This window comes from Aythya fuligula, chromosome 1 (genome assembly GCF_009819795.1).
Source record: "Aythya fuligula isolate bAytFul2 chromosome 1, bAytFul2.pri, whole genome shotgun sequence".
Classification (NCBI taxonomy): domain Eukaryota; kingdom Metazoa; phylum Chordata; class Aves; order Anseriformes; family Anatidae; genus Aythya; species Aythya fuligula.
The window spans coordinates 151,213,302-151,233,423 of record NC_045559.1 but is presented as its reverse complement, the minus strand read 5'-3'; the positions used below and the strand labels follow the sequence as shown (position 1 = coordinate 151,233,423).

The following is a 20,122-nucleotide window of genomic DNA, read 5'->3' as shown; positions in this document are numbered from 1 at the left end:
CTGACTCTACCGCTTACTGTAGACTCTACCGCTTACTGTATAAAATATTAAATGTAAATCCTTCCATAGTAGCTGCCAGGAGAAGATGTAAAGGAATCTCCTCCTTCAGGATCAGTCTTGTCAATTACTTCAGGGCCACAAGAGTTTGTCAGAGGGACAGTTTATTTCCAAACATCAGGAGAATGGTGATTTACACAAATGTAGGTCCATTTGGTCCACTTCAGACAGACTTTGGTGACAGACTGGGCAGAGCTCAACCACAGACTCCCCAGATGGATTCTTCAAATCTCAATTTTGCTTAATCTATCTTAATATTGCTTAGTTTTTGATATATTTAGCATCCCACATCCACCTGAGGGTAGAATAAGTCTTTTGTCTGGCTCTTTTGAGGGTGGGGGAAAAAAAAAAAGACAAAATTAACTGGTTGATTTTTACGGCACTACAATTAAAGTAGTGCTGCTCTCAAAAAATAGGGAAGGGTGTTGGGGAAGACTCTTCAATATCTACTTCTTAGTCAAAGAAAGAATGTGCTGGGCATGGAATGTTTTCTGAAAATGTTCTTTTTTAAACGTGCCTTATTGTTAGTATGTACCTTTGACTATGCAAAGTAGAGAGCAGTGATATAGATGTATTTCTGAAGAAAATGAGTGTGTGTTTATGGTGCAACTTGACATGCTCCCCTGCAGCCAGAAAGTTAGATGTCAAGGTTGGAGTCGACTGTTGAGCATGTGGAGGAGTAACAGAACTTCTTGAAGAACTCACTTGATGTGTGCTGTGTAAGCTTTTGTGTATGTGGAGGAGCATCTTGTGCTGGTTCATACTATGTTAGCAATGTTCTGTATGTGGATGGACTATCAGTAGGCACAGTATTTTTTTTTTTTTTTTTTTTTTTTTTTTTTCAGAGTTTCACCACTTCCATGCACCTTATATAGAGAGGATGTGAATTGATGGGTGCTGATAAATCTTTGTGGGAGGTAACAATGTTATTGATATGTTTTTACATTCAATTTTTGGCATTTTCAGTATTGGACGCTAGGTCATTTAGTACATTACCTATCACTGTTGGCAAGAAAGAAGTCAAGGCATTTTTCTGGATGCCAGCTGACCAGCTTTGGCAGAGGGCTCAGGCAAGCATCTTTGGTGTGTCATGGGTTACTGTAGCAAAACTTGTAAGAGTTTGTCCAGTAGTGCCTTCTGCTGAGAAAATGTTTTTGTGAGCCTAGTTAAAGTTGCAAGTAGCATTGAAGAAGATACACCTTTTCTACTCAGGGGATGAGTTGACATACCCAGTGGAAACTAGTGGATCCTCCCTTAGTTTGTTTTGATTTACTTTTGACTTGCAGATATTGCAGCATGCAGTTACGTGATTTGAGATACCCTGTGATGTTATGTTGCGCGAAGCATCTCTGTTTCAGTTTTTGTTGCTGGGGTGAAAGTAGATGCCCCAAGTACCTGAAATAACTAACCAAAGAGAACAGCTGGTGCTACTAAGCTGCTTCTTGTTCATAAAGAGCAATTCTATGAAAGATGCAGAGCAGTTGAAGCTAGGAGGTACGTATGTAGACAAGTGCAATTTGTAAATGATGGGCATTAGAAACATTTTTCTTTTTAAATGTACCTTGCAACAGGTGAGACTTGCATTAGAGCAATGCCAATCTGCTGCCCATCTTCTGATTCTTCATTTTTAATAAGAAATACTGGTTATATCCATGTGGGTATTACAGGTCTACAACGTTTTTGCAGTGAATACGCTGAATGCGACAGATTCATTTCTTGACATGGCCTGCCGCATTCCTTCTCAGGTGGTTCATAAGTCTCTTGTGAACAGACCTGTTCCCCTATCCAACTACATTTGTGGATGGGAGCAGGGAATGAACACTTCAAAAGTCCAGGTAATACGGCAATGAAAAGACAGGCTAAGTGGAGCAAAATGCCACCTACATGCTTTTCCCTGGAAAGGTGCATTCTTGCTAGTGCCATTAATGTAATTCTTATCCTCTCTTGTGACCTCTACCTTGAACTAAGGTTTTCTTGTCTTCTTGCAGAAGGTGGTCAGAGGAGGAAGAAAAATAGTGTAAGTGACTGTATTATATTGGAAATAGACTGCAAGCTGGAAGTTTTAGATGACCTGTAAAGGTAGCAGAAGTTCTGGACCTACTATCTTGATAACCTCTGGAGATACCTTGTTTTTAATGGTAGACTTTGAGAGGAGAGTGGGGAGGTGAAGCAATCTATGGTAAAGTTTATGGTGGTGGGTGCCAGGCTGCAAATGCCAATATTATGGCAGAAACTGTAGAAACAAGGCTTTCCTAGTTCAAGTGATAAGGGGGAAATGGCATAATCTCCAGCTGCCAAGTGTGTTAGCAAACCTCTTCCACAAACTTTGATATTGGATTACAGTCTAATGAGAGAACCCTGTCCTGCCTCCAAATGTATGCAGGCCCCCTATTGAAAACACTGTTGTTGAGAGGAGTGAGTTGTCAGTTTTCAGGTTGCAATCTACTATTTCTGAAATGGTTTGTTCCAGACTTTGTGTCGCTGTGCTTTCAAAGACCAACTCCTTGTTTCTCTTCTTAAAAAAGCTAATTTCTTTATGCTCAGATCCTTCGGCACTGAGATCTGTACCCTCGTGTCTGTCCTCCTATTCCTACTGCAGTACTCCCAACTTTGTAAGACTGCTTGCTATTCATCAAATCGCTATTGCTGAGTTGCTGAGCTAATAAGCCTACTGTAGGAAAGAGGTGGGCTGAGATTAGAAGAAAACAACCCCTTTCCCTCCCCCTTCTTAATGGGGAGGATAGGAAGTTGTCTATGCAGAACTTCTGCTATTACATTGATCCTGCTATGAAGCTGCTAACAGCGAGAACAATAACTCCCATGCATGTTGGGTGCTTTCCACTCTTGCCAGTTCATGATTCGGAGGACATTGTTCCATGCCTTCAACAGCAATGTATTTTTTCCACGTGGTTGTTCTGTGGTCATGTAATAGCACTTCATAAATACACAAACTTTCAGCAAGTGATTCTTTTGTTAGTAACTATAACTACGTGACAATACTAATATATGCAGCATGAATGTACATTGGAAATGAAACATGAAGACAAGTTCTGATGCAAGGAATTGAATGTTTGTCATTTTATTAGTGTTGCTATTAAGTAAACTGCTCATCAGTTAGAAACAACTTTTAAAAGTATTTTATAGGTGTCTTACAGTTGGGCAATAATCAACAAAATAGCTGGAAAAAAAATGCAGGGCTGGTATGCTTATTCTTTTGATAGTTTAATTATAGCAGTCTTCTGACTTTTTTTTCCTACAGTACAAAAAACTTAAGTTAGCTAAAACATGCACAGACGCACTACATCAATATTTGTCACTGAAGCAGATCTGGTGGAATTGTCTTCAGCTCTGTATAGTACTGAGGCTTGAGAGGTTTAAAAAAAGTGCCTATGTACCTCATCACTGAAATCTACTACTGGCATAGAGAAAAAGGAGTGTGGGGGAAGCAATTTGGTGTTCTACCCACATGTTATTTTGTGTTGACCTTTTTACTGAGAGTTGCCAAAGATCTGGGTGAATAGTATTTCATTTATTACCTTATCGACCAGGTATTTAAATGTGTTTAGTAAGAGACTGTGCTTCCATTTTGAAGTTTCATAGAGGTTTGTGTTTAAAGAATGCATAATGAAATTTACAACTATATTACAGTTTAGCAAGCATATTTTTGTAAATTACTTGGAGTTATTCAATGGTGAGTTAACTAGCCTCTGCTTTCTCAAGGGATACTTCTAGCTTTAAAGTTGTAGAACCTCGACTTTCAGCTATTTCTCCTTGGCTTGGCTTTGATTCATACAAATCCTAATCATAGGGGCTCTGAATCTGTATGTATACATAGCTTTACAAGGACATATACATCTTTCAGTGGATTGGCTGAAATGCTGCTTGTATATTATTAGTGTGTTGCATAAACAGATTATTAGGTCTTCTAAATATTGCTTCAGTAAGAATATTGTTACTCTTTATTAAACTTGAAGGTAACGACTGCAGAAGGCAGTTGATTTTCAAGTTCAGTCTTCTAAAGATGTATCTTCATTGTCTTTGCAGGCAGCAGAAGGTGTCACCTTCATTGGACCTGACACACATGCTATTCAAGCTATGGGAGACAAGATTGAAAGCAAATTGTTAGCCAAGAATGCAAAGGTCAACACAATCCCTGGCTTTGATGGAGTAGTCAAGGTGAGAAACCATTTAACTACCGTCTGCCCACTGTAGAATCAGTGCCTAAATCAAAGTACACCTATTGAAGGTCTGATACAGAATGTAATTATAAATTCAACTTTGTTATCAATAAGAGACATAATTAAAATAGGGGTATGGATCTTTGGAGGAGGAAAGATGAAGTATATGGTATAATCAGGACTGCTTGCGTGAAGTCTCTAAAAGTATTTTGATTTAAATTTAACATGAAGGCAGGTAAATGTGTTTATTGTGAGGTGTGCCTTTGTGTCGGTCTGAAAAATGTAAAAGACATAGACATTTGCTTCTTGCTGGCCAAGATCTTGGCATAAAATAAAATATTACTGAAGTTAACGTAAGTATACATAAAAAGTAAAATTTCGCAGTAGCAGTAAAGATCATTTCACTGTATGAATCTCCCATCTTATGGTCAGTGCTGATGGAAGTAAAGCTTTTCATGTGTTGAAAAACTCACTTAGGGGGAAAAAAAAAAAAGCTGTTTCTCTGTCCAAATCTACAGGTAGTGTTCTTTCTGGGGTTTTAGAAGGAATGATTTCCAACATCCAATATATCTTGGTTGTTGCTTTATTTTGTATATAAAATATGTCTTGGTTTTGGTTTATTTTGTGTTATAATGTATGGGGCTCTTTTAATCTTTCCAGTGTCTTTATATACCATGTATGTTTTGTGTTGATATAGGAAGAATAAGCTTTTTGCCTTTTATGCCTTTGTTGTGTGTGTCTAGATAATATAAAACTTTGTTCTCCTGGGTTGAAAATTCTTATGCTGGTCACTTCCAGTGATTTTTATTATTTTTTATTGTTTCAGATAAAATTTGAGTAAAACTTGGAATGTTAAAAGCTTGTTTAAACAACATTTTAATGTAGTTGAAGGAAAAAATTTTTAGGTTTTATCTATGACTATGTTGACCTCTGATCATCATAAATCTTACATGATAAAAAGGGAAACTTCAAGATAATTGGGAACAACTGAATATATTGTTGGAATGCAGACTGTACTTCAAGGAGCAACGTATATCAGGATATTGTTTGGTATTGTGTCAGTTAAGCTAGATTTTAAATTCTTAGAGTAAAAGAAGACCAATTAAATGAAGAAGATAAATAGAATATGAAGGGGGTAACTCTCCACAAAATGATCTGTTCTGATGAACTGCCTGAAGAGCTTGGCTAGCGAGAGGAAATGGTAAAGTTTTGAAAGGTCTGGGAAGATCAAAATGCACAAGAGAATTCTCGAGTACTTGTGATAGAAACGCCTGGTGTGCGTGTAATGCCTACCAGTGGGGTATTCTGCAACAGGTACAAGTGCAAAGAATATCCTCTGTTCTGGAGGGCTCCACGTGAGTGTTAGGCTAGCATTTCTGTGGCAGTGCTGAAATCTGGCAGTGTTAAGTTGAACACAGCATTCCTTCTGTTTTTTGTTGCATGTTTTAGCAGTCCTTCTGCCTGTAGCCCCTTAGCATTCATGAGATTTTAGGAGCAGCCAGCTCTTGTGCATAAGATCCTCTGTTCTTTCTGATATCCTACCTGTCCTTCTAGAAACCCTGAAATTATGATCTAGAAAAATACCTAGTTAGAACATGACTTTGAATTAATGGTCTGAACCCCCCAAAACTTTACCTAACGCAGAATCACTCAGAACACTTGCTTATCACTGCATCAAGTTAAAATTACATCAGGGCCTGTTACTCTGACAGTGTTAAAGAAACAAACCTGGCAAAGTAGGATAGTAGCGGTTAATGAACAGATAGTAACATAATCAATGAAACTGCAGTATTGATTTTTTTTATTATATTTTTTTTCCCTGAGGCCTTTAATTGTATTGTTTTTTGTTAATTATCTGAAGTTCCAGGTACTCAGAACGAAGGAATGTAAGTGATCTGGTTGGCAATCAGCTATAGGCAATTGATAGTCTTAACACCAAAAGAACTGGAATGTACGATTGAATTTGACAAATCCAATCCCAGCTGTTGAAAGGAGCTGTGTGGTAGTTGCTTAATCCTGAAGTCTCCATATCACATCAATTTCACATACATTATTTGCAGTGCTTCTGATTATCTGAAGAGTGTTGATGAAAAAGAACATGAGATTAAATAAATGCAGTATGCCTGGCACGTCAGAAAAAGGAGAATCCTCAGGCCTTGCCAATGTTGTAGTTTCCATGAGAAGGGGTAACTTTTCCATCTCCCAGACGAAAATTTGACTAGTGCTCTGGTTACAAGTTCTAGGAAATAAAACTTCTGGTAACTGAAACTATCATCCTTCCTATGCATCTAATTATGTGCCTGCATTTGTCTTTTGATCTCCCTTCTGTGATATCATGACTTTTACTGGGATGAATACCCGAGTAATTAGGTTGTACAGGATGCCTGATCCTTGAGTAGAGCTTGATGTAGTATGTTGCCAATTCAAACCAGGAGATGAAGGGCAAAGCTGTGTGACACCAAATATAATCAGAAGAACGGCACACAAGGAATAGGAGACTGTGTCGTGTTTCTGCCAATCTCTGGGAGTCTTGTTTTGGTCACAGAGCTACGCAACTTTGAAAATCTTTGAGGGCTCTTGTTGTTGAGAAGTAGACATTTTAAAAGTCTTGGGAAGGAGTTAAGTGTCTGCTTGATACTTGAGTTGATTAGAGGTGGTTTCATCTTTGTAGTGGAGTCTAAAGCTGGAAGGAAACTGCATTCATGCCTCTGACAATGCCAGAAGTTAAGAAAGATCAGTTGCATGTGTTCTTTGTGGATGAATAGTTAAAGCAAACATAGAGTAACAACTTCTTGTGCTTCTTTTATTCATCTCAGGACTGCACTGGAAATCTTTGTTACTTGAAGAGTTGTCTTTATTCAGCTCTTGTTAACTAGTGCTGCAGATGCACAGGTCCTTCGTGAATAAAGGGTGAAGCTTCCCCCCCGATTTCTGTTGCTTAGTATTTACTTAGTAGACTATGAGCTGTTTAGCTCCTGAAATTACACCTCAGAGAAAATGTATAAAGAAAAATTCCCAATGAGTAGAAATTAATGTTTTAAGAGAAGGAAGTTGTTCAACAGTGTACTCTAAGAAGGGACCTGGAAGGGATGTAAGAAGAATGCTTGGCATAGCAGGCACAACCAAGTGTTCTCATATAGGTAGTCACTGTATTAAGTGTGAAGCTGGGAATGGAAACACAGAATAAGAATAGAGAGGGCAATTTGGCAAAGTAATTTATTTTCTGTCCTTTATTTGTTTCCTTGGTTTGGCTGAGGTAAGGGTTGTCAAAGTGCACGTGTAAGAAAACTGAGTGTTGTGCTATCAGCTAGAGAGTCAACAAATACATTGAAAAGTAGTTTTCAGCTCCAAGTCTCTAACTACAGTTAGTTTCCTAAAACTTGACTGGGAGAGGTAATGGCCTAAAGTCTTGATCAAAAGAATTGGTGTTAATCCATGTGACTGGTGGCTATACTGAAGTTAGAGCTGAGAAGATGTCTGTAAACACATGAAAAGGAATACATGGTAAGAAGAAAGAGGGACTGTGTGTGTGGAGATGTCATAGTGAAAAACTGGCAAAGGAATAGAAAAAGAAGAAAGGTTTTGTATCTACACAGCCAGTTTGGTTTTATGGCTGGTAGAACATAGCTGGATATAACCCCAGAAGATTAATGTCTCCAGGTGTCAACTTGGTTTCACTGATGTCAGTAGTCATGTTGAAGGTTTTCATTGAGGTTAAGAATTTATTGTATTTAAGTTTCAGGTACCTGGTTTGGCTGTATTCTTGCATTGGGTTATTGATGTTGGTATTCAATACCCACTGTATTGCTGAAGAGGTTGTTGGAGACTAGTCATGACCTGGAGATTCTCCAGGCCCAACACCCTCAGCCATGAATAGCTACATGATATTTGTCATAATTAAAGCAATATTTTACAGCTCAAGTAGTTTCTTAAGCAGCTTCATCCTGGCATTCCTCTATGTCAAATAGTTTTGCTTTTTTGTCTCCACCTGCTGGTACGTGGCAGGGAGGCGTGTACGTGAAGAGGTTAGAAATTCTTGAGTGAGTAAAACTGAGTGTTTTATGTCTGTAACTAAAATAATGAAATCAGCCATTTGTAAATTCCACTATGACGTCTTTTTTATAACTCTTGATTTTTATGAACTTGTAGCGTTACTTGAACGTTTTTATTTGTACAATAAAAGATTGTGCCAAAATTATGTATTTCTTTACAATCTCCAGGTTATTTTGGGAAAACGGTAGTGGACCTACTGTGTTTTTTCGAGGAAATAGTAATAAATCAGCGAGGACTTATGTTGTTAAAAGAAAAAAAAGGTTCAAAATGGTCCTAGTACTGCTTTTTTTTTTTTTAATTTTGCATGTATGGTCTTGAGTGTTGTCATGACATTGATTTTTTTTTTTTTTTTTTTCCAATGGCAAATGTTGCGTATCAATCATGGTTTTTGCACCCAAAATCTAAAACAACTGTCTTAACTTTATTGCTACTCAAAATGCTGCTGTATTTGTGAGCCACAAGTGAAATGCATGATACTAAATTTTACTTTCTTAGGGAAAAAGATCAAAAGATCGTTACCAGAGATTTCATTGTGTTGGTTGTTTATGATTTTTCCGAACTGTTTTTTCTCTTTAAAGCACAGCATATTTTTGTTTCCTATTTCAGAAACACTCTTTGAAGACTAAAGAATTTGAATATGCATTTTTTTGGTATTTTAGAGCTTGAGTTCTAATACATCAAAACTGTAAAAAGAAACAGATGTTTGAATAGTGTAAATTAATAACTGCGCTGGGCAGATGTCTCCTGTCTGTTCAGGCTAGAACTGAGACAATTAGTGCTTCTCGTATGATGCTGCTTTTTTTCTTCAAGTTGTTGTATGTGTTTCAATATATTTATGAATACAGTGGCTGTGAAAAACTCCCTTGTAATGATTTGCAGCTTGTCTTCCTGTGGACTGCAGTGTATCAGTTAGCCACTTGTTTGCAGGTAACTAAGTGGGGGGGGGGGGGAAAAAAACACAACACAAAACCAACCCTGTTTGCTTCCCCCCTCCTCGTTCTATTTTGCAAATATATGACTGGATTTGCAAGAGAAAAGAAATGTAAAAGTTTCCTTCTCGACTATAATCGTGGCTCTTCATCAGTCATCACTCTTCCTGCATTTTGTTCGAGAGGCTCTAATTGTCTGCATTTGGCAGGTTTAACACTTCCTGACAGAGAGGCTATTAAGGGGAAGTATTCTCGCATAACTGTCACAGGCAGGAACAAAGAACCTTCAAACTCAATGTGTGGAAACCACTAACATTCTTAAATGACCCTTTTCATGCATTTTATCCCTTTAAGCTAAAATTTGGAGGGTGCAGGGTCATGGAAAGCAGCAAGGTGTAATAAAACAGTTAACCCTGATTTTTTTTTTTTTTTTTTTTCCTTGGGGAGGGGGAAGGATTTTTTTTTTTTTTTTTGCTAGATTTATCTCTCGACTTAAAAACAATTGTTATTTGGAAAAATCTCATTAACAGATGTGACTGGAGTAAAAAGACTTAAAACCGATGTTGCTTTCAGGACTGCTTTGAACTTAACAAGCACCGATTTGTGGAGCAGACTAGCTAATGAAAGGAAATTAAATTTTCTGACAACTTCCCCTGCCAGCCCCCTTATTCTTCATGGGGCTGTTACTAGGTACTGAAGACTTTTAAAGAGGATTTTGTTTTATTATCGGACATAAATGAACCAGGTATGAACATAGCTTATGTATTTTTTTTTTTAAAGTTCTGACCTGGGTGCTTTTAAAATGGATTGCCTTGAAAGCTTTAAAAATATCAGGTTTCATTTTAATGTTCATAAGTCAGCCCCCATAGTTTCAGACGCACTTAGCAGCTGGTGGTTTCCAGACGTTACTGCCTTCCATACTAATTTTTTAATGTATGTCACAGAATAGTATAAATACTAGCAAATTTGGATGGAGTTCTCGAACTTAACCCATGCCACTGTAGTTTAACCCTTTTTCCTTTCTAGTGTTGTATCATGGAAATGTATTGTTACCAGTAGGAGAAAACAGAATTAACTGCTGCAGGAGAAGAGAGATGGTTGTTTTAAAAGTGAGAAGTTCAAGTACTGTTTCTGTTCTCTGGGTTTCCTAATACTATTTTCTGTATCATGTTTTCTGTAGCAGGCTATAGTGGTATGAGTCAGCTGAAGCCATAGGTGGCATCAACAAGAGTTGTTCTAGCTGTCATACACTAATGATTTGCAGACTTTTGAATGGGAACTGATATGTGAAAGGGTTTATTCTCCTTAAAATGGAGCGAAAAATAAACAACTTACAAAAGTGAAGTGCTTGTGTGTTTTTTTTTTTTTTTTTTTTTTTTTTTTTTTTTCAGTAGACAAATTTTCAACTTTGAAGAAGTTCTGCAAGATTTTTTTCGGAACCTGAATCACACCCAAACAATAGAGAATCAACTCCCCCTACTGACAGCAGCCAGGAAAACATGACAAATACCTGAGAGGACAGAAACAAGCTGGCAGTGGACAAACTTTAACGATCTGATTTATGGTCCATTATTGATTGTAAACTTCTAAATTCTAGCATTAAATTCCTACAACTGCAGAAAATCATTTTGCAATCCCGGCTGTGTTTCCTGTCAGCTGATTCCTCATTGCTTTGAGTTTCTCAGTATACTAATGATGAGGTAGAATTTACATTCCACTTATGGTATTAATTTTACATTCCTCTGGCTGAAAAGGGTCAGAAGGTTGTAAAATCAAACATTAAATGAATCAGAGGAGACAGTAGTGCAATATATGACTGCCCTCAGGACACAGTGCAATGGCTGATGGGATTAACGTTGGGTCTCATTTCCTGCTTTTACAGGATGCAGATGAAGCTGTCAGAATTGCAAGGGAAATTGGTAAGTTCTTAAATTAGCTATGGTGGGATTTGTGTGCCTCTCAGCAGACATGGTTGACTAAATTGAATGTGTAATAAGTAATCCCTATAGAACAAATAATGTTTTAATAGTTTTTAAGTTCCCTCTTGCCTATGGGGCTGGAAGAATCTAGGCATTAACGCCCTGTCTCTTTAATCATCACATTTTAGCTTAACCAACTGGACTTTACCGAACAAGTGCAGCCATGATTTGTGGAATGCATGTAATATGCAGCCGTCGGCTTGCAAAAAGGAGTTATTTCAAAGTGTATCTGCAATCGGACGTGGTGTTCTTTTCATAGAAGTTAAGCAGGGTACATTTCACCTGGTACGGAGGCTGACACCAGTGATGTTATGATCTTCGTTCTTCACTGTGTGCACAGCAATTAGCTTGAATATCATCCAGACCACCAGCCTTTCTTCTGTGCTTTCCAGAAGAGATTCTGAATATTTTACAGAATGGTGAAAAGAACAACCAGCAAACTGTCTGGGACTCGTTTTGATGAAGGTTAAGTGTAATGTGTTTAATGAGTTTTGGCTTTTATTAAATAAAGCTTAATATTTGGGAAAATGTGTAACCATATGCTTGAAATTACACATTCTTAAATGCTTTCTAGTAGGAGAAAGTAATGCAAAAAGAGGTTTTTTTTTTTTTTTTTTTTTTTTTTTTGTTTAATTCATTTTAAGATACAGTAACCATGAGAAGCTATTTAAGCTTATCAGTAGTATAATTCCAAGAATCCACTTCATATACATCTCACCAGTGCCAAAACCTATGGGTGTGTCTTAATGCCAAATAGAAACTTGGACTTGCTTTGCTGTGGATGATTCTTCATTACTGTAAGGCTTTTCCAGTTTGAGTTTAAGCTGGCATTCCTACCCTGCACTGGTTAACTACCCTGAAACCCCTCAGCGTAGGCCTGACTGAACGTTAGGCTGACATGATTGAAGTCAAGACTTCTGTGGGTCAGCCTTGGCCCCTTTTGGGAAATCAGGTGATTACTGATCACTGCCATGCAAGCAGAAACAAAAGGTAGAGGTTATCAGCCAAACAACTAGAACATTGGGAGGAGAACTGGCAAATAAAATTGGTTTCAGTGCTTAAAAAGGCATATATAGTGTTATGAATTTATTTCAGTTCAGTTTCATTTCAGTGTTTTTTCTACATTTTCTTAAAATGTTTTTAAATAGCTTTGATCATTTTAAGTAGGAAAGCATTCAGTGGCTTCCTAGACACCTTTTAAAATTTATTCTTACTTAATTGTTCTAACTTCTTCTGGTGTTCTATTGACTGGTTTCTGTCTTTGATATCAGCAGCACTTTGGAGGTCATTATACCAAGGCAGTCTTAAATCTGCAGATATTGAAGTCGATTGCAGACAGCTGGGTGGTGTTTTTTATTTAGATGACAAATTCTAAAGCCAGTTTTGTATTGTCAAGTGGTAGCCATGTAGTGAAAGGAAACTGTCCTTTCTAGCTTGTTTGTACTCCTGTTTTGATCAACTGATCACTTTTGTTAGGCTTCTGTCTAGTCAAAACCATGGATCAGAAGCCAAGCCAATGATCTATAATTTCAAAGGGTGTAAAATAAGATGAAATTAATGTTTCTGTGTAAGTCTCCATGTATATAATGTCCTTGTATGATAAAGTACTCGATACATAATTGAATACTTTCAGATTATTTTTAATTTCACATATCTAGAGCCTACGTATTCTGAGAGTGCTTAAATAATTATTTAAAAAAATAAATCATTGTGGGCCATTACTTAAAACTGTAAAACATTGTGTAATGTTCTCTTATGGCCTGTGCATTCCTCTACTGTTCCCTGCTATGTTCTGGCCAAAGGTCCAGTAACAGTGATGAACTAGTTGCATGAACAGTGATGAACTAGTAGCAGGGCTGATGAACTGCTTTTAACTGTTACTTTTAACTGATACTGTTACTTTTAACTGATACTGCTTTTAACTGATACTGTTTACGGATTAAAAAAATTTTGTACCTACTGGAGTAAAAAAAAAAAAAAAAAAAAAAAAAAAAACAAGCTACTTTTCACCTCTCATTTGAGATGTGCTCTCCCAGGCTGTCAAGAGTGAGTGTTAAAAAGATACTAGGCTGAATCAGGAGTTGGAAGTGGTTCAGGCACAAATTGCTGTATAGGCTCCTTTGTAATGTCGCTCTTCTCATATATGTCTGTGTGGGCTGTTCTTTTCTTGTGATTTCTTCTGTAGTGTTTAATCACACTGGCTCTTTTCCCATGCTGCTTTAAAGTCCATTTATAACTTATACGTTAAGAACTGCCAGCTTCTTAATTTCTGAAGTGTCAATGAAACTTCAGAAAGTTTTACTTTTCGGTTTGTTGTCTGGATGAATCGAACAACTAAGAAGTGCAGGCAGTATAAACTAAATGAGGGTCTATTCAATTTTAATTTCATGTAAATTGGTGTCTACTTTGAGGGAAGGGTTGAAAATCTAACATCTACTCAAAAATGTGCTTGCTTTGTAAGGCAATTTGATGTTTTGTGATGTTTTTATAAATGCTACTATAAATTGTTTGCATGCCTCTCCCTTCCCACAATTAATCCAACTAATCCATGGATTGGTATTTCAGCAATTTTAACTGCTGCTAGTGTAAAAGTTGTCAGAAAAATGATGAACACATCCTTATCTTGGCATCATTTACCTGATATTTATGCTTAAATAGCTTAAATTCTGTGAGACCTTGCCTGGCTTGGGACAGATCAGTCTTTGGTGTTGGCCAAGGAACTGACATGTTTAGTTAAGCTCAGTGACACAGCAAGTAGAGTGTAAACTCATATGTGAGCAAAAGTTCAAGTCCCCTTATTTTCAGGAGGCTGGCTAATTGTCATCCCAACCTACAGAAGTCTCTTGCAAAGAATTCTTATTTCTTGGCCCAAAAAGCTGCATGTATCTTCTCAAAACCAAGCCTTACTTTGACTTTTTTTTTTTTTTTTTTAATTTCTTTTTAACTATGTTGTGGCTCTCCAGAATCTTTAACTGCTTTGCATAAAAGCATGATCGACATGTAATCAGTGCACATAAGGTTAGGATGGGGAGAAAAGCTGTGTTCATAAATTGGTGAGTACTGCCAGTGACCCATGTATCCTGTCTGATAATTTAACCAAGTAGGTTGTGATATATAAGCTTTATATATTCTATAATATATGAAGACACACCAAGGCTCACTGCCAGTATACTTATATTTTACTGTTGAAATGAAAAAACATTAAATTAGAACTACTCTTCTTCAAGAAGTAAACTCAGCAAGCAGTTCAAGAGACTGATACTGTTAAACTGAAATTGTTAGCATAATTGATGATTTTTCAAGTACGTGCATCACTGAATGAGATAGATAACGTGATGGAAAAACTGCCATTGTGAGTTTGCCATAATAACTCTTAAAACAGTGCTTATTTAAGAATTTCACACCTTTTGAGCTGAAGTCTCTAGCTGCTGTTAGTGTTACCATAGGTGGTGCGAGTTTGGTAGTGTAATCTAGTTAACCTTCTAGTTAATCTCCTTGCTTAGAAATCATACAGGATATGATTATTGCTTTATTTCGAGACTGCTAGTTGACTTGTCTAGGAGCGTGGTGGTTGCCAGTGATCTGGAAAAACAGCTACAGCAAAGGTAAATTGTTCTTATACAGGCACAACATATGCTGCATTTCATTGAATTGAGTTGGACTTCACTGTTCCTGCATGCAGCCTAGAGCTGTCTTGTGCCTTTTTATCTCTCAGACCTGTTGCTGTCTGACTAATCCCATACCCTTTGTGGGCAGCATCAGATACTTAGAGGAAAAAGTAGCATACACTCTAGCAAGCTTCCTTGAACAGTTCAGTGTGGTCTTAAGGATGTATCTAGTAAGTAGAGATTACTTGAGACTAAAGCTTGCAGCTTTATAACCTTTTGGTTACCTGCCTTTAGGAAGTTGAGATTTGTGCTTTCATATGCTTATCTATTACTATTCTACAGCTTTTCGTGACATGAGCACTCTGTGGGATGGGGTTTCACAGCCTAATTACAAGTTATGTAGGAAACTATTTTATTGATTTTTTGGGGGGCCGTTTTTGTTAATTCATCATTCTTTCATGCTGTTGCTGCTTTCCTGCCTTCCAGTCAACACTGCTCTTGTTTGTGTCCACTTCAGTCTTTTTAAGCAAAAGATTTTCTGGATCATGTTGTTTTTAAACATCTTTTGAACCTACTTTTGTTAAAATGTCTTTGTGGAGGAGGCAGTGGTGGGGAAATTTGTCATTGTCACTTGACAGGGTTAGAGTAGATCTATGTTTCAGAAAGCAACTGTACACATTAGTTATGCATATAATAGCACACCTGACCATTTCTATTAGGGAACCTTAATGAATGTCCCTTTCTGTCCCTAGATCAAAACCTCTTTTAGGAATATATCTTCAATTTGCAAGGACTGATTGGCTTTTCTTGTCAGACCATATCAGCTAGTCTGATGTTTGACAAAACGTTATGATTTTTCATTAAACTTACTGGATACCAAAGAAGAACATTTCTACTATCCTAGGAATGTCAAAAATTTTCTAATCAGTACCTTAACTTCCAAATTCCCATATACTCATGTGAGAGAAAGGTGAAATTCACTGATGAGAATAAAGAATTGTTTTAGGAAGTTGTTTTGAATTCAAAACATACCGTGCTACAAGATGAACAATCATTACTAAATGTGGTTTTAAACTACGCTGGTACTACACTCAGTTTTCAGAAAACTAAGGTCCTGACTCACATACCTGTTAATGTGTCTTGTTCTGAAAGTGAAATATTGCTGATTATGCACAGTCAGATTTATCATGCTCACTTTTTTTGGTTACTTGTCAGGTTGGGGGAAATACTTTATTTTTGCACATTTTTTTAATGATAAAAAATAATCTGATATTTATTGTGTAATATCTGAGCAGTACAGCTCTTATTTAAACTGGTCTGCACCAAAAGCATTGAATTAAATACAGGCTTGTTTACGGAATCTCTGGACTAATAGTTTATGAAGATCTGCTTATTCTTGCTAATAAAATGTTTTTGTTTTTAAATTTAATCACAGCAATATCTTAGCAGTAGCAAAGAAACCAAATTTTGTTTCTAAAGAATGTAAGATTAAAATGGTCAAGTGACTTTATTCATAAACCACTTTATTACTCGGGAATAATTCATTCTGTAGCGTGGCTTTTTTTTTTTTCATATAAATGAAATAGAGAAGACAACCTTTTCTTGGCTTTAGAAATCACTGTACTGACAGCTAAGTCTTGAAAAGAAAAACCTCTCCTCTCTCTCCAAACAAGAAGCATTTTAATAAACGAAGTTATTGTCTCCTGGCATTATTGGACATGTGGTCAGTTGTCATGTTTGTATGACCAACTGATCAAAGTTTGAACTTCTGTCTAATTGTTCCCCGCTGTTAGGCTACCCTGTCATGATCAAGGCCTCAGCAGGTGGTGGTGGGAAAGGCATGAGAATCGCTTGGGATGATGAAGAGACCAGGTGAGATGCTGTCCAAAAGCTTGCCTTGATGAATGCTGCAGTTACCAAAGTCCTATTAAGCCACTGTGAGCTGACAGTTGAGCAGATATGAACTGTTAAACAGAAATTGGGTAGTACTTGTTTTTCTCCCTTTGGCATAATAAGTGGTAAATTTTGGTAGTTTGCATGTGTGTAATTAAAATTAATTTTTGCATAAACCTTAAAACAAAAGTCCATTATTTAGAGTAAAATCAAAAATAAAAAAACCCAAACCCACAACCCTTGCATCTGCCTTTTTAGCCCAATGATAAATTGTAAATTTGCACTGTAAATAATATTTTGCTATGTCCCTTCCAGAATGCTGATGTACTAATTGTCTGTGTGTTAGGTAGAATGTTTATAGGCCCTGCTTCTCAGACATTAATGCAAACCATTAGCTCTGTTAAAGTTGATAAGACTGATTATTCATGTGTGGAAACGGTGTTTCCAGAATGTGCTCTAGTAGCATACTTGCATACTTTAAAATACTTGCCTGTGCAAAATTGTGCTTTTGCCTGTTTGAAGCTAAGTATCTGTTTAAACACTTTTTTTTTTTTGTTGTCTTTTAATGCTTGTCTGAATCCTGAACCCTTCAGGATACTCCATTATTGACTGGAGATGTTTTACGATACATTCTCCTCTGATATTCTGACAGTGAAGAGCCTGGTTCCAACCTCTTGTGTCACTATTACAAAAACGATCAACCAAAAAACAAAACACCGACATTGTATGAGTTTTCAAAGATGCATAACAAAAAGAAGATTTAATCTAAAACTAAGTGACTTTTTAAATGCTTCCTACATGAAGGAGAGGGCAGTGCACATGCTGGAATTAGCTCGAAATACAGCTCATGTTGTTGTTTAATTGTTAGTTACTTGTGAGATTTCCTTGATATATTTTGTCCTATGTATTAAATTGTTGTGTTTTTTTCAGTCTTGCCTCAAAACCTGGAAACTCAAAAGAACAAGAAAATGAGTACCTAGCAGTTAAATTCTAGATTTAAAGAAAACATTCTGTGCCTTGCTATCTTTAGCCCATTCCAACTCAAATCTAAATAGGAAAACAAGGTTTTGAATTTTAGAATGAAAGATCTAGAAAAAGCTGCTTTTTTATGAGAATGCTTTGTTCCCATTGCTTTAGAATCCCAAATTACTGCCTTGATCTCATTCAGGCAGCAAGTACATCTGTTGGACTTAAAAGAAGGGCTTTCATTTCTCATTTTGCACAGAAACTGTCAAAGGAGTTTGATTAAAGTAACTGTTTAAAAATTGAAAACTTGGTCTAAAAATCATAATTGCTCATTTGTTTCAAAGAAAAGTTGTGGCTGCTGTTTTCACCATGGTCACCTGACAAAATTGATTGATATAGAAACCAACTAAGGATGTTTTTTTGTGCATTTAACATTAATTTAGTGATACTACTTTGACCCAGTGATATTAGTGATGCTTGCCTTCTTTGTTGAAAGCCTTCAGAATACTATTGAGCTTCTTAATATTTGCCAGTGGTGTCCTTCTAACCTATTTGTTAGCTATGTTAGCCTTGTTTTTACAGTATAATTTTATAGAGCTAGTGATCCTAAACCAAGAAGAAATGCCTTTTTTTAGTAGTGACAGGTGGGCACCAATGGAGCTAAGATGTATTTGACAAAATATTTGTTACAGGATGGTAAGTGAGATTAAAAGAACTGAAGATCGAAAAAGATTTACTTTGCATTGAAGTGTGAAATAGAGGATTTAAGTTTCTCTTACAGTCTGTCTGGAAGAAATAAATCTGTTGTACGTGTCCATTAATTGCATTATAGAACTAAGGTTTTTCTGTTTTCTGTGACTGAAGAAAGTCTTTTTTTTTTTTTGAAGGTGACCCAACTTGTTAGTGACAAAACAATGTATCTGATAGTTGTAATATCTTACAAAAATTTGCTGACATCACATGTTTTCTCATTGAATACAGATCCACGTAATCCTAAAAATTGATTTTCAGCTGCTGGCAGACTAAGGAACCAATATCTGAATCACCTTTTATATATCAGGGTTCATACGGCTGAGATGATTGTGAAGAACTGTTGATAGTATTTTGATGTGAAAACTTGCTTTGGCATAGACATATGAGATTAATTCTAAGTGCTATTTGAGGGGGGGGGGGGGAAGCCTTATATAAAACTTATATTGTTTGGAACATGCTTTTGGATTTTCAGGAAAGTGGAAAAGTTTCCTCATCTTAAATGGCTATACATAATATCAAAAGGAAGTTTAAGTAATATATTATCATAGAATATCCTGAGTCAGAAGGGACACACAAGGATCATTGAGTCCAACTCTGATGTGACATGGAAATGTTTGTATTGTGTGATGTGGCATGGAAATAACCACTGGAAATGGAAAAGACCTATCTGATTGACTGAATTCCTGCTGTTACAGAATTATTTGCTATAGTAACTTACTAGTGCTTCATCTTTCACATCTCTTATATAGCCCAGACAATTAGCGGTGTTAGATTCGTCTAGCTATTATGATATTCCAGTTCTTATGTCTAAGATTTCTTCCATTTTCATCTAATATTTCTAAATGGAAGTACTAGAATACTGTTTCACTGCCGTTTTAACTTTTTTTCTTGAAATATCTCTTCATGAGCATGTGACTGTGGAAGGGCTGCCATGTTCCCCTCTCCCTCTTTGGGTATGGTTGCCTTTGTTTCTTTAGATATGAATCCCTTCTAAATCTAATTTATGTTGCTTTTCTTCTAAATTTGGGTCAAGTACTAGTGTGAAATTTTGTATGCAGTTCAAGCCACTAGTCCGGATCTGAATAGTCTCCCATAAAGGAGGGAGCCAACTAGCTCCCTGAGTAACTCAATTTACTCTTAAAATCCAGGGTGGCAACCCTGCTGACCTTTTTTTTCATTAAACCAAAAACTCTGAGCTCAACTATTTCATGATTGCTGTAGCCAGAACAGCCACCTACCATTGCAGCTTCCACAAGGCCTTCCATATTCTCAAACAGCAGATCTAGGAGGCCAGCTTTCCTTGTTGGCTTTCATAAATACTTGTGTTAGGAAATTATCTTCAGCACACTTTATGAATTTCCCAGACTTGTCAGTATGATATTCACAGTACATGTCTGGGAAGTTGGTCCCCCATAAAGATGAGGGCAACTGATCCAGAGATTTATCTTAGTTGCCTATAGAGTAGCTCATCCGTGCTGTTGTCCTGGGTGGGCTGCCAGTAGTAGGCACCCACAACGATATCTACTTTGTTCTGTGTCCCCTTAATCTTCACCTGGAGGCTCATCGTCCAAGCAAGGGCTGTGTAGTCTAGTCTCTCCCTTACATACAATATGACACACCTGCACCTTGCCTGCCATGCCTCTTTCTCCTGAATGGCCGATAGGCCTCCATCCCAGCACTCCAGCCATGGGACTCATCACACCATG

General features: G+C 37.0%; 1 protein-coding gene across 1 annotated transcript in view; it reads left to right on the top strand.

Annotated features, from left to right (window-relative positions):
* Nucleotides 1-20,122, top strand: part of PCCA (propionyl-CoA carboxylase subunit alpha) — a 277,064-nt gene that overhangs the window by 66,284 nt on the left and 190,658 nt on the right. Inside the window, exons 8-10 of the mRNA XM_032202998.1 lie at nt 4,102-4,233; nt 11,100-11,136; nt 16,598-16,676. Coding sequence (XP_032058889.1) covers nt 4,102-4,233; nt 11,100-11,136; nt 16,598-16,676 — 248 coding nt within the window. The remainder of the gene's footprint in view (nt 1-4,101; nt 4,234-11,099; nt 11,137-16,597; nt 16,677-20,122) is intronic.